This window comes from Poecilia reticulata, chromosome 16 (genome assembly GCF_904066995.2).
Source record: "Poecilia reticulata chromosome 16, P_reticulata-male-v2, whole genome shotgun sequence".
Classification (NCBI taxonomy): domain Eukaryota; kingdom Metazoa; phylum Chordata; class Actinopteri; order Cyprinodontiformes; family Poeciliidae; genus Poecilia; species Poecilia reticulata.
The window spans coordinates 28,345,582-28,373,213 of record NC_088845.1 but is presented as its reverse complement, the minus strand read 5'-3'; the positions used below and the strand labels follow the sequence as shown (position 1 = coordinate 28,373,213).

General features: G+C 39.1%; 1 protein-coding gene across 3 annotated transcripts; it reads left to right on the top strand.

Annotated features, from left to right (window-relative positions):
* Window positions 1-498: 498 nt before the first annotated feature.
* On the top strand, window positions 499-26,586 carry ube3d (ubiquitin protein ligase E3D). 3 transcript variants are annotated; one of them, XR_014083882.1, is made up of 12 exons: window positions 499-637; window positions 780-864; window positions 3,282-3,493; window positions 3,798-3,888; window positions 6,034-6,256; window positions 6,562-6,634; window positions 6,738-6,816; window positions 7,689-7,797; window positions 8,298-8,464; window positions 15,067-15,205; window positions 23,960-24,734; window positions 25,280-26,583. XR_014083882.1 is itself a non-coding variant. In XM_008431923.3 (11 exons), exons 2-11 carry the CDS (start codon window positions 788-790, stop codon window positions 23,978-23,980), a joined length of 1,191 nt encoding a protein of 396 aa, XP_008430145.1. In that variant the 5' UTR covers window positions 499-637; window positions 780-787; the 3' UTR covers window positions 23,981-26,586. The 3 variants fall into 3 exon arrangements, 2 of the variants coding, with proteins under 2 accessions (XP_008430145.1, XP_008430144.1); XM_008431923.3 differs by having other exon boundaries at window positions 23,960-26,586; XM_008431922.3 differs by having other exon boundaries at window positions 566-864; window positions 23,960-26,585.
* Window positions 26,587-27,632: the final 1,046 nt, after the last annotated feature.

Sequence of the window (27,632 nt, the reverse complement as noted above, 5' to 3'; positions counted from 1 at the left end):
TATCGGTCGTAATCTTAAATGTCAGACAGCAAAAAAAAAAAAAAAAGATTAAAATCATGACAATTTATACAAAAAGGGGGGCAAAGTCTGTCGCTTTTTCTTTAAAGTGGATAAAGGCAAGTTAGTCTAAGGTTTCAAGTCTGGAAATTTTAGGTTAACAACTTTATTGAATGTCAACGTGATTCAACGTGACAATATTCTTAATAGTCTCCCCCAGTTTGACTATTTTTGTCTGTTTTATTACGTTTTGCTGTTTTTCATATTGGATTTTGCTTGCTACATTTATGAGGCGCTTTACCTATGACGTAGTAAAATTTATAAGTAAACTTGTATTTACTTCAAATAACCAGCAGTTCCATTTGCAAGGGTTAGTGTCCAATTTGACGATATAACTGGTAAAAATGCATGACTGTAATGTACCTATAAAATATTGTGATTTCCAGCTGATCATTACTGTTCATTTACCTTTTCAGTAGTTAGTGACATAGTAAAATGTCATCGCTCTGTCCGCTCCTTCTTCCATTAAAGAGGAAAACTCCACCCACTCAGCTTCCTCACCAATTCTATCCGGATCGCCCGCCGGCGGACTGCCAACGAACACTCCACTGTTGTCACGCTTTGACCAAGAGGATAGAAAGTACGGATTTCCAAGCTGTTATTGCGTGTTTATTTATTTTTCTTAGAATTTTCTGAATCAAAGCCGCTTTAATTAGACACTGAATCTATGTAATTATTACTATTATCATTAATTTCTTCCTGGACGCAAACCTTCTGAATAGCTGGAGACATGTCGGTGAAAACACATGGACTCGGAGTCTTCTTAGAGCTGAGAAAAAGGCTTCAAAGTGGACTGCTCGTTGTTGGGTAAAGGAATATTAAATATATTTTTTAAACATTATCAGGAAGCGTTTGGTTTTATTAAGTTGCCATGTTCTCTGCAGCTAGGCTAGCTGGCGTTAGCTAACTTAGCATGACAAAGAAACAGACCAGAAATGACTGTCTGAGCGATAGTGCAGATTATTTCAACATTAAAACTACATGAAGACCTTATTTGGACGTGATAAATATTAAGTCAACACATAATTCTTATTTAAAACTCGATCTAAGTTTAGTTAAGTGCTTTAGAATTACTGTCCTGCAGTTTTCAGACGGAAACGTGCTGCATTGAATCAAATGACTGCATTATCTCATCAGGTTCTATAGCGGCTTGCTAATTAGCTTTTCATTTGAGTGTTGGAACAGGGCAGCAAACTTTACAGGTAGTCTAATCTTTGACTTAAAGTTAAACATTTTAAAGGTTTTACAAGGAAATTGCAATATTGTTTATTTCAGGATGAATTATGTTGTTTTTAAAAGTTTATTAAGACATTAGATAAATGTGCAGGAAAATATCGTGGTGGTGCATCATTCATAATATCCCAAACAGAAATCCGACCCCCGTCATACATCACCTATAGGAGTGTGTGGCTGTTGTAGTAGACAGGCTGCCATTAATCCAGAGTTTCACAGTTCCAGTCCAGCTCCTTCCATGTTTTTAATACGCCTAAACCTCTATTAATAAAGGTTTTACATATGAACAATATGTGACTTCACACCAAATGTATGAAGAATTTCACCTTGAAGTCTGTCTTGGATTCATGTTCAACAAAAGCTATTCAATTAAAAAATTACAATTTTAAAACGTTTATGAAGACACCTACTGGACATATTGTATTAACTTGATTTGCAATTATACTAGAAGTGGAATCTGCTTTCACCTGTTAGAAAATATCATAATCACACTATATTTTGTCGTTAAAGTGTGTCTTTAGTGTGTGTGTGTCACTTACTGCTTTTTAAATACACTGAGACAAAATGTTTCAAAGTATAGAAAAGTAAAAATGCATAGATCATTTTCAAGGTACTTTACCACGTCATTGTAATCTCGCTCTATTAGAAATAAAATGACTTTGAAAATGCATACAGAAACCATATTCGACTTAATGTTACTTTCTTTCTCTAATAATACTAGTTGAGAACACTCTAGTTCTCAACTAGTTAGGTTTTTTTAAAACGTAGTTGAGCAGAGAAATTGTGCTTGTAATGCGCAAAAATACCACTAGATGGTGCCGTTGGGATTTAACGAGGAGCAAAGTGAACCGCTTGGTTTTGCCTCTTTCTATGAATGTGTAGCTACAGTTAAGTGCCCAGTTGTGATATTTGTTGTAGTTGTACAGTGTACGGAAGAATATAATGAATAGCTACAGCATTAAAAATAACTATGAATGTATCATTTATATTTAAATAACAAGGGTGCAGTGTTTGGTATTGAGAGATGAAGGCATGTCCTCTACTGGAAAGGTCATCAGCAGAGGGTAAACAATCTGGAATGTAATTGATCTGGACACGATTTCCACTTAATCTTATTTGCAGGAATCTCTGTGTCAAAAACGAAGCACAGATGTTTTGAACAAGTGTTGCATTCTTTTTCTCCCCCTGCCCTCTTTGAGCTAATGCTGCTTATTAAAATTTTGTACAGTTTAGTTTTTTCATGTGCTTGTAATGTGTGCACACTGCTTTTATTTACCATCACAATCATTCATTGGAGTAAGAAGGCACAGAGCTCCTCACAGTCTTGTTGAGAGGACGCCTGATTTGTCAAGTCCAAGGTCAGATATTTATAGAAAGTGTCATTCAACGTGATTATAAGTCGTTGAAGCTCAGAAGCAATATTCAGTGATGTGGTTATAAATCGGCCTTCATTTATGGAGTACTTTTCAGACACGAGGACAACTAACTGGAAACCAAACAGCAAAAAGGAAAAAACAATGTTACTGTACAAAAAAGTGTAGTTAATAAAGGTCAGGTTGGATTGAAGGAATTAAAAAAGAATTATGTTTATGAGGAAAAAGAGAAGGAGACACTAGGGAGAAATATAGAAAATATAAGAAGCATAGAGTGAAGATTATAAGTGTTAATACTGAGCTGATTAATGAAAATCTTAATTTAATTAATTGCTCAACAGTCATAAAACAAAATGTCACAAACAATATTGTCAGACTAAGACTACATAGTCAAAGTCTGATATATGTTAAAGTAATAATAAATTATCTTAATTTATAATAATTCCCCCCAAAAAAGATCAGTCACAGAATGATTGCCGAGACTATTTCACTCTGATCCATCCGGTGACATTTTATTCGTCTTCTTTTGTTTATAAAATGTTGAGAATAGTGAAAAATGAACAGTCAAAACGGGTCCACTATTGGTGATCCAAACATTCCCCCCTTCCCCCACCCCAGGACAAATGTGGCCGGAGGTCCTGCAGACGTGGCCGTCTCCGCCGGAGGAGATTCCTCTCTGCTCGTCCGGACTCCCAGAAGAGAGCTGAGCCTCACGCTCCCAGCAGGGGTCGCCTTCGAGACGGGGTCCTGCATTCACACACCTGTGGGTGAACCCGGCGGAGAGGAGCTGCACTTCAGGCTGCGAATCACGATGGAGAGGAGCGAGCGAGGTGAAGTTGAGGGCGGCTCCGGAATCAGCACGGCTTCCTGAACCAGTGGAGCAGATCGCTGACGAACCCATAGCAATTACAATACAAATCTTGGGCAAATTTCCTACTAAGTAACATTATCTGAAGTTCTTAAACTCCAGTTTTTTGTTGCCCTAACAGGGCAGGAGAAAGTTATAGCAACAGGCCATCGGATTGATTCCCCCTCCTCCAACTACCTGCCATCTCATTGATTTTGTGCTCAGTAGCAGAATGTTAGCACCGTTCCAACCAATCTGCCCTATTTGTTTGCTTGCCGCCTCCGCAGAGGGACCTGCCAGCATGATGGAGACTCTCAAAGCGAAAGAGACGTACAGCTTCCACTGCCAGGGCTGCACCACCCGGCTGCTGGAGGACAGGTGAGGGAGAAGATGTGACGGCGTATTTTTTATTTTTTTTATTTTCATTTTTATTTACAGCCTCCTCAGCAGGAAGAGGACCGGTTCTTTATGGATTATGCGGCGCGCCCTCAGAAGCGATAGTCTGGGAGAGCAAAATTGATGGATGGAGTCATGCAGTGTGTGTGACGTAGACAGCCGCACCACCAGCTAGAAACAGTTTTTTGTAGGGGTGCATAGATATATTGTCCCCGATAATGACCATGATAAATTACAATGTTGTTTTGAGACCATTTTTAAGTGATATATTGATAATGGCATAATAATGCAATATCAACCTCAAAAAACCAAGAAACTTCAATTTTGTAACTGGAAATGGAAAATGTTTCAAATATCCAAATTAAACACTACAGCAAAAAATGGTAAATGAAATGGGAAGAACCACTTATAACCAAAACTATCAATACAATGGATTATGATGTCTCTGTAAGCAAAATTGACCTTCAAACAATGTGAATCATCAGAATGAAAATTGAGTTTATGTTAATTTATCATGCAGTTAATTGTTTATTGTGACAGGCTTAAATGTGTGCTGCTGACAACAGTCACCCCTCTGTTGCCAGTTTAGCGACTCGGAATCAGCGGCTCAGGCTTTTTAAAGATCAGTGATCGGCCAGAAATCAACAATTCTAACTAGGATCCATCCATCCATCTCCCCACTTAGACGGTTTTCTCTTTCAAATCTTGAAACCAAAATATTTGCCCAGTCATGTTTGAAAAACAGTCCATGAAAAGTGAATGAACAGCAGCCTATCTACAGTGTTTTTTCTGCTGGATGGTGAACTTTCACCCTAGTCTCAAGTCATTTGCAACATCTTGCAAAATCTGAAATGTTTTTGGATTAGAGGTCCACTGATAATCGGCCCAATTTTCTTTATTTTGAGATATTTAAATGTGAAACCAATGTTATTTAGTAACTCGTCTGGCAAAAAAATAGTTATCCATCAAAATCAGAATTGACAAATCAGGCTTTTTAAAAATTGGTTATGAGTGGCCAGAATCTGCAACCGGTGCACCTCTGTTTATTTTTTATCTATTGGGAGTTTACATGGACTCTGGTGTTACTGCAGCCTGAGATGAAAATGTCTGCCTTCTGTCTATGTTTCTCAGCTGCTGAATACTAAAAATAATTGAAAAATGTACATTTTGCGACAGTGGTGATTCCGATGCAGAGTGGGAAATATATCAGTTAAAAATCATGTGCTCACAAACGGGTAAACTATGTCATACTCGGTGTGCAGTGTGCACTGGCTCAGAGCTAATTCACTAATATTCTGCCCTCCAAAAGAATTTTAATAGAAGACGCGATGCAGTCAGATGTTTAGCTAACTTAATTTACTGATTATGAGACCTTGCAAAAGTTCACAAACATTTTCACATTTAGTCTCTGTACCACCACAAATGTTAATGGATTTATATCAGGCTTATGTGATCATAGGAGCTGTGGAGTAGATAGGAACTAAATATAAAAACTTAATTGGTTTATTCCTTTAGAAATGGCTTTTGCAACTACCCAACTATATAATTATAGCCACAAACCTTTTTGGGATTATCTCTACCAGTTTTCACATCTTGAAACCAATATTTTTGTCCAGTCATGTTTGGAAAAAAAAAAGTCCAGATGGGATGAACTGGGCAGTCTATTTATGGTGTTTGTCCTGCTGGAAGGTTAACATTCACCCCAAACTCAAGTTTTATGCCACATCTTGCAAGATCTTCCAGTATTGCCATGTATCAAAATAAGCTGTGCACCAATAAATCAGCCTCTATTTTTATCAATTTTGGGAGGTTGGCGATTGGCCGATTCTTGGATGCGAAATTGATCCTCAAAGGTCTGAAAATCAACCACCGTCATGAGAGAGGGTTAGGCACACCTCATGTACCAATAGTCCCATCCCCCCATCTTTTCTTGCTGTGGGGATCGCTCATCTGAGCAGGTCATGTGTTTTTTCTTTGCACTTTGTTGTAAACTGCAAACATTCATCCTTAGTATTAAGTTTCACGCCTTCTGAAGAAGTCGTGATTTCCTTTTTAACTACGATAAAACCAGAATCAGTCCACTGAACGTCTCTCTCGGTTGTGTTTTTCTTGTTTCCTTTCGTCCAGAGCATTCTCACGAGTTCTCCCTCTCCCCAACGGCAACTGGAACGCCATCGTGGACGACTGGTGTTGCCACCCGGATCCATTCGCCAACAAGAAGCTGCTGCCCCGAGCCGAGGACTGTCTGATGGGGGACACCTTCGTCCTGCTGGCCCGTGACGCGGGCTGCGACCACACTCTGACACAGGAAGTGAGCTCTGCCGGCGTTGCCGATGGTCAAGATCCAAAGGTGAGACGGCTCCAGGCGTCATTGAACTTCTTTGTTTTCGAGGGCAACAAAATGGAAAAGTTGGAGCAGTGCGTGCCTGTCGTCTTCACAGGCACGCTCTCCTCAGACTGCTCCGGCAGTCTAGTCCAACTGCAGCTCCAGATGAAGATTGATCTCTTTCTTCCATTAGTCATTCCCCGCACGACTCGCATGCTGCGTGACTGCAGCTGAAAGGAGCTGGAAAGTAGTTTCAGTGTCTGCCGCGTATCGTCCTTTCTCTCGTTCGGAAAGCAGCAGCTCACTTGTGATTTTGTTTGTGTGTGCAGAAACCCTGTCACCGTTTGGCCCTCGTCTCCTGCGCGAGCTGTTCGTCGGTGCTGGGAGAGGCCGTCGCGCCAGGTCTGCACCACTCATGCTGGCTTTAGTTTTATTTTCTTTGAAATAAAAAGGCCTTTCGGCGGTGCCTCAGAGAGTTTTTTGTTTACGACGCTGTATCTTCCAGGGACGCTGAAGCTGTACATCACCCAGGTGGTGGTGCAACCTGCTGTGGGAGATGGAAGGCCTGACGCTTCACTGAACAGGCACGTTGCTGCTTTTTGTTTTTTATCTCCCTTCTTCATGGTGACACTTTAGAAACTCTGGTTAGGAAAATACAAGGAAACAAAAGGTCTGTTATCTTAGGAAGACGAACAGACGTCCTACACAGTCTGGAAATGATGGAGTTTTATTGAAGCATTTGAGGGTCTGGATGGATATGAAAACAGAAAATATTACTGAGATATATTCATTCACTATTTATTCCTTTCCTTCCTTTCTTTCTTTCCTTATTGCTTTCTTTCTATCTTTCTTTCTTCCTCTCCCTATTTCCTTCAACTCTTCCTTCCCTTCATTGTTTCTGACCTTCCATCCTTTCTTCCATCAAACCTCCCTTCTTTCCTTTCTTCTTTTCTTGTTTCCTTCCTTCCATTCTTCTGTCCTTCCTTCCTTTTCTTCCTTCCTTTCTCCGTTTCATTCCTTTTCTTCCATCAACCCTTCCATTCTTCCTTTCTTTCTTCCTTATATCTCCCTTCTTTATTCCTTCCATTAACCCTTCTTTCCTTCCCTCCCTCCTTCCTCCCTTCAACTCCTCTTTCCTTTCTCATTTTCTTCCTTCATTCTCTTTCCTTCCTTCTGTCTTTCATTTCTTCGTTCCTTCCATCTTTTCTTCCATCAACCCTTTCATCCTTTCTTCCTTCAGTCCTTCCCTGCTCCATTTCTTCCATTAACCCTTTCTTCATTTACTTCCTTTCTTGTTTTCTTCCTACCTTCCTTCCGATTGTTCACCTGCATTCCTTCTTTCCCTCCTTCATCCCTCCTTTCCTTACCCTCTTTCTTCCATGTGCTCACATGACTGACAGATATAAAATATCAGGACTGATGGAAATGAATGAACTTGTGTTTTTTTCTCATTTAGATCTTCCTTCCTAGAGAAGACGGTTGCAGCCCGTCTTCTGGATCTGTCCAGCTCACTCAGCTCCTTCCACTTTTCTCTTCAGACGCCTGATGGGAAAGTCGTCTTACTGGTAAGACGGTGGACAGGATGAGGCATAATGTCAGTGGCAGTAGAATTGGTCAGTTCCAGTACACTATCAAGCCGCTCAGCTCTGACCACATAACGGGGCTCAGTGTGCTGAGCAAGCAGACTTTATCAGGGAATAAAACTAGAAAGGGAGCCGCCGCTGCCAGAGCGTTGCCAGATTGTAATGTCTGTTCATTCGGTCTGACCTGCTTTACAAATGTGTTGCTGGCAGACAGCGAGTCATAAAAGCGCTCTGAGACTCAGGCGACCAATAGCACTATAATCAATCTGGTGTGAAATTGGATCAGATTGGGGCAGATCTTTTTACAGTAAAAGGTATATGTTCTAGCTTTATGGGTTTTGAGTCCCAGAAAAAGTTTGAGAGAGTTGCTACAACACACTATAATAAACAGCCAAGTTATACTGCTATATTTTATCGTTTTCTCTACATTTTCTTGAATTTAGTCTGCTTTTGTGAGTCAAACGCTGTGCTCCTTCCTTCAGCTCTGGCTGCTGAACGCAGACTCCATCATCGCCTCGGTCCCAGAGACATGCGTCAGGGAGGGGGGCTCCAGCGGCCCCCCCGCTCCCCACAGTCCATCACTCAGAGCTGCCAGAGCCCTGAAGCTCCTCTACATCAGCTGCTCCGGTGCCAGCACCCAGCAGAGAGAGTAAGTGAGGATGCTTAACACGTCCTCAGGCCTCATTGAATCTTTGTTTTCCTCTTCTTAATCACGGCTCTTCGCCTCCTGGATCACCCGCTCCGTCTTTACCCGTCACCAGATGAAAGATTGCAGGTGAACAGATTTTATTTCTTAATGGAACACACTGCGCTGTCGTTCCCTGTTCATTATAGCATCTATTACTTTTTGCAGAAGCACTTGCCATCAAAACCTCCTATTCTCTTTTTTTATTATTTGGGTCGAAATGGTATCATTAAAAGGTCTTTTTATTCCCCCTTTATAACAAAAAGACACAAAACCAATTCCAACAACCTTAGATGGGAGATTTACACAAGGAGCAAGGTTGTCATAGTTAACTAAAACTAACGAAATAACAAAAAGTGAAGTTAAGAAAACATTTTCATTACCTGACAGGAATAAAAGCGGCAGTTAATGGGGAAAAATATGACCATCTGAAACTATATCATACATTTATAAAACCAACTAAAACATACTGAAATTATAGCTTTAATATCCTTAATATAGTTTTTGTGCTTGTGAATCTATTAACTTTTAGAAAATTATCTGTTTTTTTTATAGATTCTTGACATCAACATTAAAAGGTATGTTTTCATCAATTACAAGTAAATCTAGGCAATACATCAGCTACAATACATATATCGTGATAGACACACGTGATCTGTATCAATTTTCTGTAATTTCACAAAGCATTCTGGGTAATGTGGGCAGAGGAAAAAAAAATCATACTCAACCTCTCACAGTGAACTAAGCTAGATGGGTAGCATCAACTAACTTACTCTCTCTTCTGTTACCTAGCAACAACTCAAGTAAGCTGCACAGCAGCAGTTTCAAGTTTTGCCATCTTCTGTCATAACTGCTTAAAAATAAAAAAAAAACAACACTGGGGTGAAAGCTGTGGATAAACGAGGAAAATAACGACACCAGTTTGACAGTATTTCACATATTTAAAACAAAAGACTAATAATTATTAATATGGACTGATATGAAACACTAGTATTGTGATACGTTTATCATTTGTATCAATGTTTGTAGGAAGACACAATCTCAACAGAAGAACATTTTGAGGATAAACTACAGAGTAGAACAGCAGGCACTTTCTTTCTATGGCAAAACACCTTAATTTTTGTCGCGGAGTTGTTGCAATTGTAACTTTATGTGGTCAAAAGCAGAGTTCAAATGCTCAAAAGCCTGTGTAGCTGTTGACAGCATCCATCCATCCATCCATCCATCCATCCATCCATCCATCCATCCATCCATCCATTTTCTTCCGCTTCCTCCGGAGGAATCCCAAGGCGTTGACAGTATCATTGGCGTAAAAACGGACGGATGTGTTTGTGTCTGGTACTATGTTATTTATAAATTTAGTGAATAGTGTGTGTCCTGAAACTGAGCCTTGAGGTACCAACCATATCCAAAAGGCCAGAAAGGAATTCATTAACTTAAACACTCTGCTTTTGATGACACAGATAAAAAATGAACGAGCTGGAGAGTACAGTGTGTCGAGCCAAGATTAACAGAATCAGAGGCCTTCGAAAGGTCAGTGAAGAGGGAACACACAGCAATTCTTAGTGTTCAATGTGTGTATAATGACATTAATTACTTTCTGCCTGATAACTGTATATCCACCACTATGGTCAGAAAATTAGTGTTATAATGAGTTGACAGAGCAGAGCAAATCTGTAAGCACTGTGAACTTGGGGAACACCTGAATTGTCTTTACCGCCAGATATCTATAGGAAAGCAAAAGTAAGACATTGCCATATCTGCTGGCTTGTTTCAGCTTACTAATTTGATGCCCAAGGAAGGTAGCCAAATCTTGATCTTATGTTTAAAAAGATGACACATGATGACAAACAAAAATAGACAGCCAAATAAAATTAATATAGAACATGGAAAAGGTCAGAGAAAAATCCATAATGCTGAACATTTAAAAAAGTAAAACCGAGAATTGAGACTGTTGTTACCCAACACTGAATGCAGTTAAAACTGCAGGGTTTGCTGCCTACTCTCGTCCGGCCCTTTGTTGTGTTGGTTCATTTTTCAGAGCCTCCTGTGAGACTAATGTGTGTTTGTGAGAATTAATAGTTGTGGGATCTATTCCAAATCCATTCTGGTTTGCCAATTTACAGTTAGACCATTTATAAGGGCAAGATGTTGCAGAGAAATGAGCACTGCTCAGTTTGCCTGACATTTTTAGGCGAAACATTTCTGCAGACTCGACCACAGACACTTAAGACAGAATCCTGAGCAGCTGCTGAAGCTCTCACAGCAGTTTTTTTTTTTTTTAAGCCAAGAATCACCTCATGATAAAGATGAACCCAGCAGATTTTGGGGCTGACTTTATGAAGTTAAATTGAGTTTAAAAATCTGGATTTTTCTTTAAGGAATACAGTTGACAACATTCAAAATGTTTGTTAACTTTTCTGTTGTAAGTCAGAGGTAAATTTTTCTGCTAGATGGAGAGATGGCATCCCTCTGTGTGTGAGAAAGAGAGAAATCTCTGAAAAAACACGGTTTTAATTTTAAACAATAGCAAAATGGACATTTTAAGCAGTACTTAGAGCGCCATATTGCCAGTTAGCATCACAAATAAATCTGTGTGTGTTGGAAGATACAGACAGCTACATTAACTCAAGAGATTTTCAAAAAGGTTGCTAACTTTTACAAATCCAGCAGAGATCTAAATTAGGGATGGACCGATTTGAAAATCGGGCCATCGCCAATATTGATTTCCGATATCAATATTGCTAAAACCAATATTTACCAATATTGTATATATTTCCCTACACATTTGATACTGTGTAAAAGTTACGACACCACCTATATTGCTTTTCTGCTTCAGTTTTACATTCCCATAATCCTGTGCTGCATTCCCATCACATGGCCAAACAAATACCACATGGACAGCCTATTCCACTCTTCCTCCTAAAGCACAAGATGCAACATTGATAATATTGGCCCAGTTTTGCTCATTGGACCAATATTTTTAATACTGTCAGCATAATGGTCCTTTCTGCACCTAAAACGGCTGAAACTAAGATGACCGAAAGAAGCAAAAGTACAAACTTCTCTCTGTTCTAGCAGTCTGAATGAACAGCTGTCTTCCTTCTGAGTTCATTTTTAACCACCTGATTGATAGTGAAAACGGCTAACATGGTAGCAACAGTCTCCACACTGAGGAGTGGGTGTTGTTGGTGCAAACTGGTGTTGTTTGGTGCGTGTAGGTTCAGATTGATGAGTGTGCAGGCACAATGAACCATATGTAGAAAAACACTGTCCCAAAAAAACTGACTTAATAAATCAGTCTGTAACAAAATCACCCTTCAGTTCAGCTTGTTAATATTTCCTTTTGGCTTGACTGCGTCGCTGAGAAACATTTAATAAAGACAAACGCCCCTCTGCTTATTTATTTAGTTTGGTGAATATTGGGAGATCTGTATTGACTAATATGTAGCAATGTTTTATCATGGACTATTCAACCTTTTAGTCTTTTAATTGAACGTAATGTTTGGAAATGCAATAATTAAAAATGTCATTTAAACAAAGCCTCTTAAATTAGGATTCTTTCCCTCTGTATTCCAAGTTCTATGGTGGAAAATGAAGTCTAGTGACAACTTTATTACATTACCATCACTGCTCCAGGATTTTGCTTGCCCTCCTCAGATGTGTAGATGAATTCTGCAAGATCAGTTGGGAATTACCCCACTAGAAGACGCTTCCACCCTCATTATTTTCAACTGAATCAGCACTTAACATCCCTGCTCACCTCCCCCCGTCTCCTCCGTCTCTCTCTCATCGTCCTCATCTTCCCTGCAGCCAGCAGGCGTGAAGACAGAACACGGAGGTTTTGTTGTTTCCTCCATTTTGACAAGTCCACCGACTGACTGACAGAACGGGTAATTACTTGGAGACAAAACTTCGCTAAAAGAGAAAGCGGTCTTCTCAGGCAAAGCGGCGCGCCTCACGTTGACTGATGTGATTTACTGCAAGAGTCGAGTGACGCATGGGAAAGTGAACGCGCTGGATGCTGGGAGACGTATGGCTGTTGCAGTCAAACTTTGACATTCTAGCTTTTCACCTTCGTGCTCCAGCTCCTCACAGAGAAAGAAATGCTCATATTTGCAGCCAGTGCCTTGTAAATAGCTGTTCAGCTGCCGATCGCTCGAGTGCGACGGTGTGTTGATGTGTTTTAAAGAAACTTGGCTGTCTTGATTTGCAGAGGGTAACAATAACATATGTTTTCTCTCCCTCACCTGAATGTGAGTTGTTCATCTACCAAGCTTACCAATATTTTCTTACTCAGAGTAAATCAGTAGATGACACATTTAAGCTGCTGTCTGATTTTTTTTTTTTAAGACTATAGCCACATTTAGGGTTGAAATGATTAATCGAATGAATTCCTTATTGAGATAATCGTCAACAAATTTAGTAAATGATTAATCGTTAACTGGAGTACACAGATTTTAAAAATTGCCCAAGCTGCAAATTGGTAAGGGACTTTTATGGATTACAGAAAATCTATAATTAATTCAAACATGTTCACAAGACGTTCTGCTTTAACGTTTACTGCAATTGGCTTGGAATAATTCCACCCTAAAAATACAACGGGGATTTCATGTGATTTCTTGGCTTTCTTTTTAATACATTTCCAAAACACTCAAAAAACATTTCCACATTGTCATAATTGTGTGCAGAATTTTCTGATAAGGTATTAATTTAATGCAATTTGGAATAAGGCTGTAACATATAATGTGTGGAAAAGTGAAGAAGTGTGAATACTTTCTTACTTCGCCGTATGTCGGACATGCGCAGGAGCTTTTCTTCGGAGCTCGAGTGTTTCGATATATAAAACCAGCGTGAGAACGTGGAGTTGATTGATGGCCACATCTCCGGATTATAACAACCCTTACATTACTCAAGACGTCGTCATTTCACCCCAAACTTTTCCTAAATGTCACCTCCTTCTCCCACTTTCCTGCAGGTATAACTGACTCTTCCATTTCCCCTCTACATAATTTACTAGCATCCTTCATCACTCACCTCTGACAGTTTAAATTAAATGTTATGCCTGGGGAGCTGAATTCCCCCGGTGATGACGGCCTTCCTATTTGGGATACGGTCGGATGCAGTCGGCTGCAGCTGGGGGTTACAGTATGTCTTGTTTAAACTGCCAATAATTGGCTGGAGAATCAGTGAGCCGGGGCCTAAGTGGATTACTCTTGTCACCTATGGTAGAGGCTCGAAGAGGGCTGAGTGAAGTGCGTGTCGTCGTCTTTTAGCGCCTTGCAAAAGTATTCATACCTCATAAGTTTCTTCACATTCTCTCGCAATTGCAACCACAAATCTCTTGTATTTTGGGAGCATTTTAGTTGATGTACCTACACAAATTAGCTTGTAATGGTGAAAACACAAAAATACCTAAACACCTAAGACACAAAAAATCAAATTAGTGAATAAACAGCAACATGGCAAGCTAGGAAAATGGGCAGCGTTGGGATGAAGTTACGTCAAAGCCATAATCAGGCTAAGTTTATGGAACAAAAATGTTATTTTTTTTCTGAATTGCCATGTTTCTATTAAGCAAATGTATTTTTCTAATTCCAAATTTGTACAATTATATGGTCAATAGAAACACAGTCAGTGTGTCTAAAATGAGAATGAAAACGAAATATAACCAGAACCACACATGGAGAAACAACATTCAGCTTCTTTGCACCACAAATCTAGAACAAACTTCCAGAAAACTGCAAAACAGCCGAAAAATCAAGACTAATATCCCAAATGTCTAGTGGCACTTTTGAGCAGTAATTAATTAAACATTGAGTAACATGTATGATTTGTATTGATGTTTTTGACAATGGCACTCGATAAAATGCAATGTTTGTTCTCAAATGGTTGACTCTAGGATGTTTGTGACTTTTTTGTGTGTTTTTATGATTGAAAGCAATCATAAAAAAGCTATTTGAACTGCCTTGTTGATGAAATGTGCAAATAAACCCAATTGATTGATATAAAGTTGGAGATTTGTCAAACATTTGCTCTCTTTATAAACAATACAATACTGGGATATTTTATTTTCCCAAAAATGAAGCTAAAATCTGCCCAACAACTATGTTTCTTATGTTGTCCTTTAAACTAGTTACACATCTAAAATTAACTGATAATCTACTGTACTTGATCTCCAACAACATCAAACAGCCACCGTTTAATTTGTAATTATAAAATATTCCACTTCTTGAAAGCTATAACATGAATGTATCTCATGAAAACTCAATTGTTATAAAAGTAGAAATCATCTACCCAGTAATAACAGTACATTATTTCATGCTACTCTATGCAAACACTCTGTTTGTACTAGTGAAGGTTGAATCCTATTGTTCTACGGTTAGGGTTTAGGTTTTCACTCTTGCTATCCACTATAGTGCAAATTCTAATTATGCCTCATTTTTCTCTGTGTAAACTTACAAAGTTTGAACTAGCAGACTGAATGAGACTTCTGTGCTTCGTCTTGGTTGTGTAATGCTGATGCACTCACGGTAAACCCCAGATCCTCTGTTTGTTATTTTCAGGATTGTTACTAGTTGGGAGGTCAACTCCATCGGACACCCCATGGTCCTGCCGCTGCAGGTGTGTGAGGAGCTGCTGCAGGTGATGGATGAAAGCAACTCCACGCTTCCTGCCTCCATGCGCTGCATGAGGTCCTACCAGGTGAGGCGTCTACAGAAGCCTCCGATAATGACTGCAGCATACGGCGGCTTTGCATTATCAAGGATTTCTTTTAATCTTGGCAAAGCTTTTGTAGCGAATCGGTGTTTTGGATCCAAAGAGACGCTGTGGGTCGTCTCATTGATCTTTATCCTTCTGTAAGAAAATCTGTTTTTAGCTGACAGCAGTCACTTACTTGCTCTGTTTCAACCTCCGGCAACGTGTTGTTTTCTGTACTCGGTGGTACCTGACAATGTTTTCGTCCTGCCTTAATTAATTTCATGATTCAGAACTTTCACTTTGCAGTTTTGCTTTGGAGATTAAGTGGAACAACTGTGAGTTTTTATTTATTTCATCTCTTTTTCTGTACACTTGCAATTGTGCGAAATATGTCGAGTTAACCCGAGTTGCGAAGAAGACCCCTTTAGACTTGATAATAGTTCAGTTTGCTGACATCTTTGCTCTCAAAGCTGTTTTTAGCTTGGTAACGGGAGGGTAATTAACACCATTATCCTCAACTTCCTGCTCACAATGTGAGGAAAGTAACTCCTACGCTTTAAAGTTTCCTTTCTGCTGAGTATAAAAGGTGGAATGGAGACTTGTGACTAACTTCATAATGAAGTTATAACTAAGGCTGGACAGATTGCAGTTACCTCATCAATCGCCGATTTTTAAAAAGCTTGACCTGCCGATTCCGCTTTTGGCGGATACTGATTTCTTTTGTTGGAAAAGTTGCTAAGTTTGCAACAGTGGGGTGACTATTGTTAATGGTGCATGTGCAGTTGTGACCTGATAGGCTGATCTACATAAGATAAGATCAGTTTCACATGTATCGGCTGATTACCCGAAATTAAGGAAATATTATTAAAACTTATTAAAACGTCTTAGTTTTTTCATAGCGTTATATTGTGTTCAAAACATTCACATTCAGAATTTTATACTTTTTTTTTCAATAACAAGCAACACATTTCCTTCCATTACCATATTCACAAAACATAATCAATATTTATTGTCATTGTTATGGTAACGAAATTACATTTGGGCATCATCTGACAAAGGTGAAGTGCATAAAGTCCAAAATTTAAGCTGTGCTTATATTTGTGAACTAACTGATCTGTCTCCTTATATGTTAAAGCTTCCTAACAATAAATATCAATGATTCAGTCTGAAAAGAAATGATCGTCACCCATAGAAATCGTCAAGCAGTATTCTGACACATCATAAACTCCGATATACTGCTGATGTCAACAAACTAGTTGGACACCGATGCTAAACTTACCCAGATCCTGGTTCAGTTTGTCTGACATAGAAAATACTCTTCTAGCTTCTTTGCTTTAGCATCGGAGAAAGAACTTTTGCCGTTTCCATGATATCTTCTTTTCAGACATCATTGCCGCAGTCACTCCACAAATGAGACAAAGATTTGTAAAAAAAATAATAATAATAAATAAATAAATAAAAAATCTCTTCTCACTATTCTGACATTTTGCTTGTTACTTCTTTGGAAGTACCAAGCTGTTCTTCCTCAAAATTGCTGCCTCATCAGCTAACTCGACATTTAGTGAGGGCTGGCTTGCACTCAAATTTTAGCTCTCATCTTACACCTTGACATGTCTGCTCTCCAATTTTTAGATTCAGTAATGTCTTTTTTCAAATTTACATAAATGAAAAAGTTATTTTTACAAAAGCAACACAAATCAGCAAATAGGGGAACTGAAATAGGGGAACTCTGGGGGTGACCAGGTCCCTGCCGGTGCCAAGTCTGCTACTTCTGATCTATGTTGTTTAATTAGTCTGGAAAAGAAGAACTTTTGTTTTATTATTATTGTCATTTTCTGCAGTTTGGGTGAAATTAGCTCCCATTCGCTACTTCATACAACTGTGTTTTTGTTTTTTATGACGGGAGGGGGGGTCTCCTCCCTGAAACGATTGAAAAGCAGAGATGGAGCACTATACAGTGTTGACTGAGAAACAGATGTAATTCAGCACTTCCTGATAGGAGCTGCATGCTGTAATCTAAAAACCAGATTGTAGCCTGAGATGGACTGGAAGTGTCTTGAGAGATGCTGTTAAGAAAGTGCTTCAAACTCCTGGGTGACAGAGGTGGAGGACTAGCCTGACGAGCCTGACGTGAAGATGGAGTAGCTAATGTCTGGCTATAAAGAGGCTGAATAGTCGAAAAGCATCTTAAAGCTGCTTTTAATCCAATTGAAATATGCTCCGTTTCCAACATTTTAGAAACTTATTATTCTCTATACATCATCAACATGGATACCAAGAAAGGATCATTAATCTGAAATAATAGTTTTATTACAGTTGAAATAGAGACTTATTAAGAGTTATGGTTGTAAGAAAATGGCATAGCATCATTTCTTTTCTGAAGCTGCAACGAGATATTGGATTAAAACACCAACAGGCTTCATTTATTCATTTTTAACTAAAGGCTGGCTCACAAAGCACTATCAAGTTGTTTTCAGCTTGGTGGAATATGTCTAAATAGAGTGCTTTAGGTTCAAAAGCCTATATGTACGTCAGAGGCTTTTTTTTCCTTCTTTTTTGTTGAAGTGTTGATCAAAGTTTCTTGGAGTTGCCCTGCTGTATTGAGTCAGCATTTAAAACATTTTCAGAAAACTCTTGCTGAATTCTTGCTGACAGTTTCTTTTATTACATAAGCATTTAAGAAGTTCTTTCCACTTTTACATAGTTTTCTTGGCAGCATTTGGGATCCTAGTCAATACTGGTACTGCTTGAACTGGATTCCTCCACACTGAACGGATATAAATATATATATTTTTAAAGCTTTATGAAGATTTATGACCTCTTACGTTTTGTATGAAAATCAAAACAGGAACCTTTTAAGTACTGTTTTGGCATCAGGACTCAGTGTGACTAAAACGAGGTAAAAAATGTGTGATCTGTCAAACATTTACTCTGTAAACAAAACAAAAAAACTGGGATATTTAAAAATGTTAAATTTTTTGATAAAATCTGCTCATAAATTGTGTATGGTGTGTTGCCTTTTGAGCCGATTGTATAGTTACACGCCTCATATTAAACAATACTCTAAAAATAAGTGATCTCCAGCAATATCAAACTGCTGCAGTTTTCTTGGAAATGATCAAATATACCACTGCTTGATTGGTTCTGCACAATGTATTGTGAATATATCATCATCCGGACTGTTTGGAGAGCAATAATTATTGGCTAATATATTATACGAGTCCTGAAGTTTTATTTTTCCTTCTATCCAGCACTTAGCCACAGGAGCAAAAGAACATTGCCAAAAAACTTAAACGTCACATAGACTAGGAAGGACAGATTAGAAATAGGATAAAAAATAAAATTGGAATATATCGCTCTTGATATCATTGTAATATTTACCAATATTATCGCCATCACAAGATTTTCTAATACCATGCACCCCTGGTATACATCACACCTAAATTTAAGAACTTTAAAAGTAGAAAGCATCTACGTAAAAACAGTACATCGTCTCATGCTAACCTATGCAAACACTGTCTGTACTAGTGAAGGTTGACCTAGGATCATGTTGTTTTGGTTTTTCTTTTTAGTTGACATGTTTCCATACACAAGAATTGCTTGGTAAAATGTCTAGAATGAGTCTTGACAATCACTTTGCTGACCTCAGATTTACTTCTGAGATGTGATGCAGCATCATCACAGGTGTTAAAAATGCAAACTACATTATCGAACACGGCTGTAGCGCCACGGCAACTTTCAAAATGCTGTCTGTATTCAATGCAGCACCGTAAATTTTAACCCAGATAACAAGAATAGCTGCGTTTCCATTACAAATGTGCGCAAAATTTTAATAATGTCGAAAAATTACAATTTTGCAATTGCGTTGTTTCCATTAAGAGATGCAATTAAAATCACACAAATAAATTTATTCATGCTACAAGTCATTAAAAACATGCCACACCGTCATCCTCTTACCACTTCCATGTCGTTTTCTTCATCTTCCGTTAGTAATAACAGACAGTTGTTGATCACGTTATTTTTGTGATGTGAGAAAGTGTTTCCATTTCAGCTTTACAAAATACACAAAATTTGATACAGCAAAAAAAACAAAAAAAAACACCTCATCCTTCTGCAAAAACATGTTGAAATTACTGTTTGAAGTAAGCAAATTTTTTTTCCTAATTCCAATTTGCGTAGTTACACGGTGAATGAAAACGACTCTTAATTACACATAATCATGAATGTTATGTGTGTCACATGACGTGTTACAAAAAAACACTAAGAAGCATTTGTACACTCCAAAATGAAAGGGCAAAGTTAGAAACTGCAACTGTATCATCACCCATTTAGGGCTCACTGAGGCGCTATGACATCGAACCAGAGCCATACCTAATGATGTTGGTACCACTTTCATCATGACTAGTCTAAGTGTCTTCTGTTTGAACTATGCCTCTCAAAAACTCGTGAGCGTGTTCATTTAACAGAATGTGGCCATTGTTCCCCTCAGAAGCATGTTCAGAATCATTCCTCTGGTGGATCAGAATGTCTCAAATGAGTCCTGCAGCCCGAAAAAGATCAATCCTTTTATAAATGAATCTAATGTTACTTTAATATCCTTTTTTTGTTATAAATATTAAAAATTCTACATGCTTCGATGAACATCCACCGCAATTCCTCACCATTTTCTCTATGAATAGCTACAGAAGCCACCCACCACAGCCTGTCCTCTCACAGCGACAGCAGAATCACTTTCTGCGGGGAGACAAACGCTGACCTGTGTGAGTCGGTGCGTTTTTAGTTTAATTTCAGCCCCAGTCGGTGTCACGACCCGGCCTGCGGAACGTCTGGGTTGCTGCTCTCCTCTCGCCACCGCCGGCATAATGGGCTGCAAAGTAGATCCAGTTCAAGAGCGTCGTTGTTCTGGTCAGGGGAGAATAAAGAACGGTGCCTGTCTTCCTCCTCCACCCACACTCACTCCTCCATTAATCTCCTCATCACTCCCACGGAGATGTTAGAAACCGGGTGATTTACATTAAAGAGATGAGCAGGTGCATCCACGGCTTCTTTGATTCTTTTTTTAAAAATTTTTTATAAATGACCTCCCCCAACCTGCTGGCATCTAGAACGATTGTTGACGCTGCAACGTCTAACAGGAATTCATCAACGGAGCAGTGGGTGTTTGACGCCGTCTTGTTTCACATCAGTTTTTGGACCCGAAACGTCCATCAAACATTTAAAGCACCGGCCACCTCGTCGCTTTGCATGACTTCGTTTGCATTCCTGATGGGAAAGTAGAAGCTGTTTAAGATGTTAATCTGTCACCTGATATCGCAGCTGTTTATCACCTACTTTGCGTCGGAACGGTTTCTTGGCACATGGCCTCGTCGTAGCAGCAGATGGAGTGGTGAAACAGACGTTAATAATGATGGCTCAGTTCTTTCATGTTTCCGTGGAAACAATGCCAGTTTTTCCGGCATCGTGCTACCTCAGCCAAGCACAGTGAAGTCTTATCTAGAGTCAATACAGTTGTATTCAAACCTAGTGATGCACCAATATTAAAATTTGGGCCAATGGTATAAACAATATTTACCGATTATATATTTTCCCAATCCATTCAACATCAAAAAGTAAAACTCAGGGTTGTTGATCATTAAGAAATGATGACCAAGCTGAGAATTATGGCCCCAGTTGGGAATAAGCATATAAATAAATTAAAGACTGAGGCGAAGAAAGTAAGGTGTAAAAGAATAAACACCGTACTATCAATTAATCAAGTTTGTTTGCATGAAGGCAGGAAACGGGCAACTCAAAGTGCTTTACATCACAAAAACAACAAAAACAAAAAGTCATAAAAACATGCTACAGTCACCAATTGACCAACCAGTAACAAATACTGCATTTTGTCAAGTAACATCATCAGAATCATTAATCCACATCAAATATGTTGGTCAATGTTCCGTTATTTATGGTTCAAAACAGGTGGGTTTTAGGCTTGATTTAAAGGAACTCAAGTGTTTCAGCTGTTTTGTAGTTTTCTGGAAGTTTGTTCCATATTTGTGGTGCGTAGAAGCTGAACGCTCGACGAAAGATGTTGGAAAATGACGTACACTGTATGGCATAAAATTAAATGAATATTAAAATTTTATATTTAATCCTTTCTTTTTTTTGTATTTAATTTCTTGTTTTTAATTTTGATATATTGTCACCTTGCTAAAGTAATGGCTTAAGTACTTTTTTTGAAAAAAGATTATATAAGTGGGGGGGGGGATCACTTTTGGGGAAAAATGACCTAGGCCATTATTTTAGGAAGGTGAAGATAATGATTTTTGTTTTTTTCCACAGCGTTGTACATTCTTTAAAATACATTATTTTTTTAAATTGCTGTAGATTTATTCTCCTCCCAATAACTTTCCGATTTCTGTCCCCTTTATTCACCTCCCACAACTACTTTCCATTTTTCTGTTTTGCTGTTGTCATTTGTATATATTTTTAGGGGAGTTTTTTTTTTTGTTCTTTTTGGTAAATGTTTTGCACAAAAGCCACTATATTTATCTCTGTAGCTAATGTCAGTAGCTGGTTAAAGGGAGTTTAGCTGATATTTTCAGCTCCGGGTGGTGCAGACACACCCATCGATACAACAAAGTAGCATCATGTAATTATATAGGCCAGCAGCCTTATTTTCTGTTTGAATGTCCTCTTCCCCTGTTCCTTTAATCGAGTTCTGCTTGTCCTCGCCCGTCTCAGTCTGTTTCCTCACATGGAAGGAAACATTCTCCATGCCGCCTGCCAAGGTTGAAGTGTTTTGTTTGATAAGCACCGAGCATCAAAGTCTGGGATCGCTCACCTCCCTTTACCAGCAGCCCTTTGTCACCGTCTCATCACCTTTAATACCTCAGACATTAAATAACCACCTCCCGTTTGGAGGAAGAAGGCATCAACTGAAGGAGTTTCGTACAGATGGAAAACTAAAGTAGCAAACACAATCTGCCCTAACAACTAGATGTCTTACCCCCGACATTTTACTGGTGTTTCATATTTTATCAAATCAAAGATCCAGAGCGCCCTTAAGCATGTAATGTTCAGTTTAATAAGCTGACCTACAGTCAGAAACCCTGAAAGAGCTCAAAGTTTGTATTTCACAGTTGTAAATGCATCTGAGAAGACTTTTTGTGCATCTTCTCATAAGACTCTCATTGATTAACAAGAAGGGGGCGGGAGAGACGGACTGAAAGCAGGAGAACTAGCTTTGTGAATGCGATGCTTTAACCAGTCACCCGGCTTCTGATCTTTTCAGTTTCTGTTTATGGCAACAATAACTAAGTCTAAATCTGGCCCTCCATCTCATTGTCCACAAATTAATTTCAAAATCCCATGACTCGTGAAATGTAGGAAATTTGCCACCTCAGAATAAGAAGCATTGTCTGACTGTTTCTCCGGATTGTTTTGAGATGTTTTATCAGTGAGGTCAGTTTTGAAATCAGCCATGGTGTCTTGCAAAGTTGACATAATAAGGTGCTCGTGACTCTGAACACACCACCCCCTTAATTACACATGGTTGTGACATTGTTATGATGTGGGGGAGAGCAGAGATGCAGGACAGTAAAAATAAAGAATTTTGTTTTCTCTATAACTAATAGCAAATATCAAGCTCCTACCGGATTTATAAACTTTCCCACAATTTCAAGGTCTAGTCAGAACAAACCTGTTAGCCTAGCCTTCCCTCTGCTCTAGCAAGGAGCAATTAGCATAACCTAGCCTTCCAGCATAGGCTACGTTATGCTGTTAGCCTAGCATAACCTAGCCATCAATCTGCTCTAGTAATGAGTTGTTAGCCTAGCTAGACTAGCTTAGTCGTAGTTTTTATTTTTTTTTTTTGTGGGACTTTTTGTTAGGGAAAAGTTTGAGTCGCACACAGACATCTTCACTGCGTTCTGTGATTTGAGAAGCTTAAGGCTACTGGTTACAAGTTGCTACTATACCCTTGCTAACTAGCTCTCCATTTTTTTGCACCTATCGTGGTTTAGGTGCAAATTTATGAATATTTAGCTGGATGACATTGGTCGTTGCCACTGCCTCGCCTCATAAAACAGTGTCTTTTGTTGGAGGTTTTCTCATTGAAGGACTTTTTTTTTAATATATACTCACAGATTTCCCATTTAAATCCAGTTTTTCATCTTATAATAGATCAACTCTCTCCTATCGGTCCCTCCCACCTCTCTGCTGCCCAGACTCCCAGGCCTCTGGTCTCCCGGTCACCCCCTCTCGTAGACTCCCTCTGTCCACTTCACCTCTAAGTTGCCATTTTGTATCATTTGTATGAATTACGGCGGATGCGCCTGAGCGGTGAGCAGACACTGGCACAGGGACGGAGAAGACAGGGCCTTGAGTGTGGCAAATGCCCTCATCCATCATCCCAATATAGAGCCCTCAGTGGAGCGCAGCCATTGTCTGCAGCAGGCAGACACCCAGGAAGAGCAGATGGAGGGAGAGGACGGCACTGAGCCCGTTTATTTTTCTCGCCTTTGTTTACGAGAATGTGTCTTTTTGAAGTTGGTTAGATCTCTACCATCTGTTTTTTCTATTATTATTATTTCTGAAAACGAGTCAATTTAGATATTTTGTTGCTGTCCTATGAGTAGAGGAGAGAGAGATGCAGTACTGTTGGGCTTTAAGGGAGGTGTTCAGGAAGCATTTTATTTTTATTCTGCTTTCTGAGATGTAAAGAGATTTCTGTTTGGTGAACTTCTTCCTGTCTGAACTGAACTTCTTCCATAGGTGGCGTACCTGAGACTATGAGATCTGAGGGCATACCTAGACTGGCAACTCTACTGAGTGTTTTTGAAGAGAAGACGATGCTCTGCTGCAGCTGACAAAGGAACTTCTGAGCTTCAGTGTGTCTTTTTTTTCTGTAGGGATTCAGCTCAGTGTGGAATGCAGAAGGTATGAGATATCCTGAGCATGGTGTGGTTTTCATGTTGAGACATGATGCTTCCAAGACTAACATCCTGGCAGTAGTAAAACTTGAAAGACTTGAGTTTTCTGAGAATTCATCACTTCACTGTAGTTAATTTATTTTATTTTTATTTTTTTTTACGTGTATGTACAAGCTCTTTTTTGCCATTATAATAAACATAGTTTGTTTTTTTTAAACAAAAAAAATGTTTTTGATTTGCTAGAAAGGAATGCTGGTGTCTGTGTGGAACTTTGTTCTTTTACTAGGCTGTTAAAGTTTCTTGTACTGGCAGATCAGTCTGGGAGTTGATGGGGATTTTTTTCCCAACATGCATGTAGAAGTATATGATTCATGCTGAAGACCTCTTCAGACATTATTTAATAGACCCTTTTCACATGACGTCACACAACTTCTGTTATGACTCAAAACAGTGTATCTTTAGTTCCGGTGTGTGTAGTTAACTCTGTTTCTGGACTCTAAAGCTGCTGCCACAAATATGATTTGAAGATATATCACTATTTGCAAACAATTTTTCTTCATCAACATAATCTAAACTGGACAAATTCCTCGCTGATTGACACCAGTTTGACTACAAAGGTACGTGTTTTGGTTTTTTCTAGCTGTTAGATGATATGCTAGGATAGTAATTTGGTAGCTGGCTAACATTACGTAGCCTTTCTGTTTTGGAAATGGAACGTATTTAGGCTCTAATCTTTATCAGATTTTTTAGTATAGACTGGGGGGCCACCCGTCATGTAAAATGCTTGATCGTATTAAACCCTCCTCACTTATGATAGTTTCACCTCCGGCTAAGTAGCGACATTACCTGTAGCCACAAGTCCAAAACTTACGTTATGCCAAACACCCGCTACTCCATCACGTCCTGAGAAGTTAAACTCTTACTACGATCGAGACATGAGGAGGAAGACGCTGTCTTCGATGAGATAGTTATAGATATTGACGTTTTATTGGAGAAATGTGATTATCTATCTATCTTAGCTCATTAACTTCACATTTCTCCAATGAATATTTATCAAATGATTAGAAGGTTAAGTTTCTTATACTTTGTTTTCCTGTGGTTGTAGACTTGGCAGTAGAAAATTAATAACATAGGAATAACAACTTCATATCCCTTTTAACAGGTTACACTTGATTCTGCTGTGGTGCCTGTGGAAACAAAGTGCATGAAGTTTGTGCTCAGGTGGGAAAACCATGTGGATCACATGGTGGGACTTCTGCTTCAAATTGCTCACTACAGTATACCATTGTCTCTGTCATCCACCAGTTCACTGCAGACTGGCACCAGTTCACTGCAGACTGGCACCAGTTCACTGCAGACTGGCACCAGTTCACTGCAGACTGGCACCAGTTCACTGCAGACTGGCACCAGTTCACTGCAGACTGGCACCTGTTCACTGCAGACTGGCACCAGTTCACTGCAGACTGGCACCTGTTCATTGCAGACTGGCACCAGTTCACTGCAGACTGGCACCAGTTCACTGCAGACTGGCACCAGTTCACTGCAGACTGGCACCAGTTCACTGCAGACTGGCACCTGTTCATTGCAGACTGGCACCAGTTCACTGCAGACTGGCACCAGTTCACTGCAGACTGGCACCAGTTCACTGCAGACTGGCACCTGTTCATTGCAGACTGGCACCAGTTCACTGCAGACTGGCACCTGTTCATTGCAGACTGGCACCTGCCAAGGACCGTACAAGGATGTCTTCTTAAGTTGTAAACCCTGAGTACATACTGTTGAAATAAAATTGACATGCCTTTTCTAAATACATTTTCTCTATCAATGACTTAAATTGTTAACTGTAGTAATTATGTTTGTGTAATGTAGTTACCATGTACAGTGTTTAATATAATTATTAAATAGATGTTTTAAAGAAACAGCCACAAACCGTATGTCTTTGGTGCACAATGGCAGCTTTAATTTTAGCATTCCCTCTCCTCTGCAAACTTTGTTTCCAGATGTGTAAAATTTACAAAAAGAAGCAATTTAAATGTAAAAGTTGCACATATGTAGATTACTGAAGAGAAGTAATCTACTTCTCTTCAGAAGTAGATTCAGAAGTAGAAGTAGATTACAATAGTTTTTACAGAACTCTACACAACATCAATTCATTTATTAATAGAATAGATACACAAAGATTTTCTTTCTAACAAGCTAAACAGGATGAGTGTTCATCCAAGAAGTGTGACTTGCAGGAGCAGGAAGGCTCTGTACTGGTTTGTCTCCTATTAAATCAAGAGGCCCATGATAGTTTGACGTTAGGCAGCAGATGTCCCACAGCTGATGGACTGCTGAACAAGACCATCTCAGATATGGTAGGTTGTTAGGTCGGCTACTGTTGAGAAAGATGGACAACAAAACAAAAGGAAAAATTATGAATCACATCAGAATATGTAAATTATTTGGCAGATTGTGCTTAAATCAATATTTAAAATGCTTTTCTAGACAACAGTGTTGGAAGATGTCAGTGATAATACAGTTGGAGAATGGTAAAATGACGATGACTAATAACGACCAACACTTAAATGCTGTTTTATTAAAGCCGATACAGAAAGTGAACCTCTGAACGTTACAGCACTGACGGGCAGCGGTGTATACATGTTCCCAAATGTGGCTAAAGCTGCTGCTAGCTGGTTTACTCTCCGATCGGAGGCTGTTTTCTTTAAATACAGTTGGAGAATTGTAAATTGACAATGACTGATGAAGGCTAACATGTAAATACTGTTTTATTACAGTTAATACAGAAAGTGAGCCTTTTAACGTTACAGCACTGAAAGCTGCTGCTAGCTGGTTTACTCTCCGATCGGAGGCTGTTTATTTTATACACAGTTAGAGAATGATGGCTTGACAATGAGTAATGATGGTTATCTAACACTTTAATGCTGTTATTATCCTTACCTTTTATTATATCCTTAAGATAATGAGTATCTGTGAATTTTTCAGTCAGGTTTCCCGAGGCAAAATCACACCGGAAGTAAAGGTACACCTCTTCGAGTTATGGCGGCCATTGTCTGACGTCACTGTGAAAAGGGTCTATTGTATAGCACCTTTCAACAAGGCAGTTCAAAGTGCTTTACATAATAACTTAATACAGTAATCAATTGTGAAACAATGAACATTACATTTTCTCAACTCAAAATCATCGAAAAATAATCAAGAATATGTACATCAAATATATTGATCAATGCCACAGTTATTATTAATCAAAAGCAACTTTAAGCAGGGGGGTTTTAGCCTTTGATTTAAAGAAACTGTGTTTTGGGCCTCTGTCTCTAAGAAAACCTCTGTTTCTTTACGAAACTCCACCTTCAGGAAGACGTCACAACATTGCTCTTGTTAAAAGTTTTTGCCAGCGTTGCACTGAGAAGCAGCTCGTATAATGAGCTAAGTAGATGAGTGTGTGCTAATTGCTACTGGCTAGTCTGAAGGGCCGCTGTGTGAGCCGGAAGCTCGGAAACTGCAGGAGTTTTGTC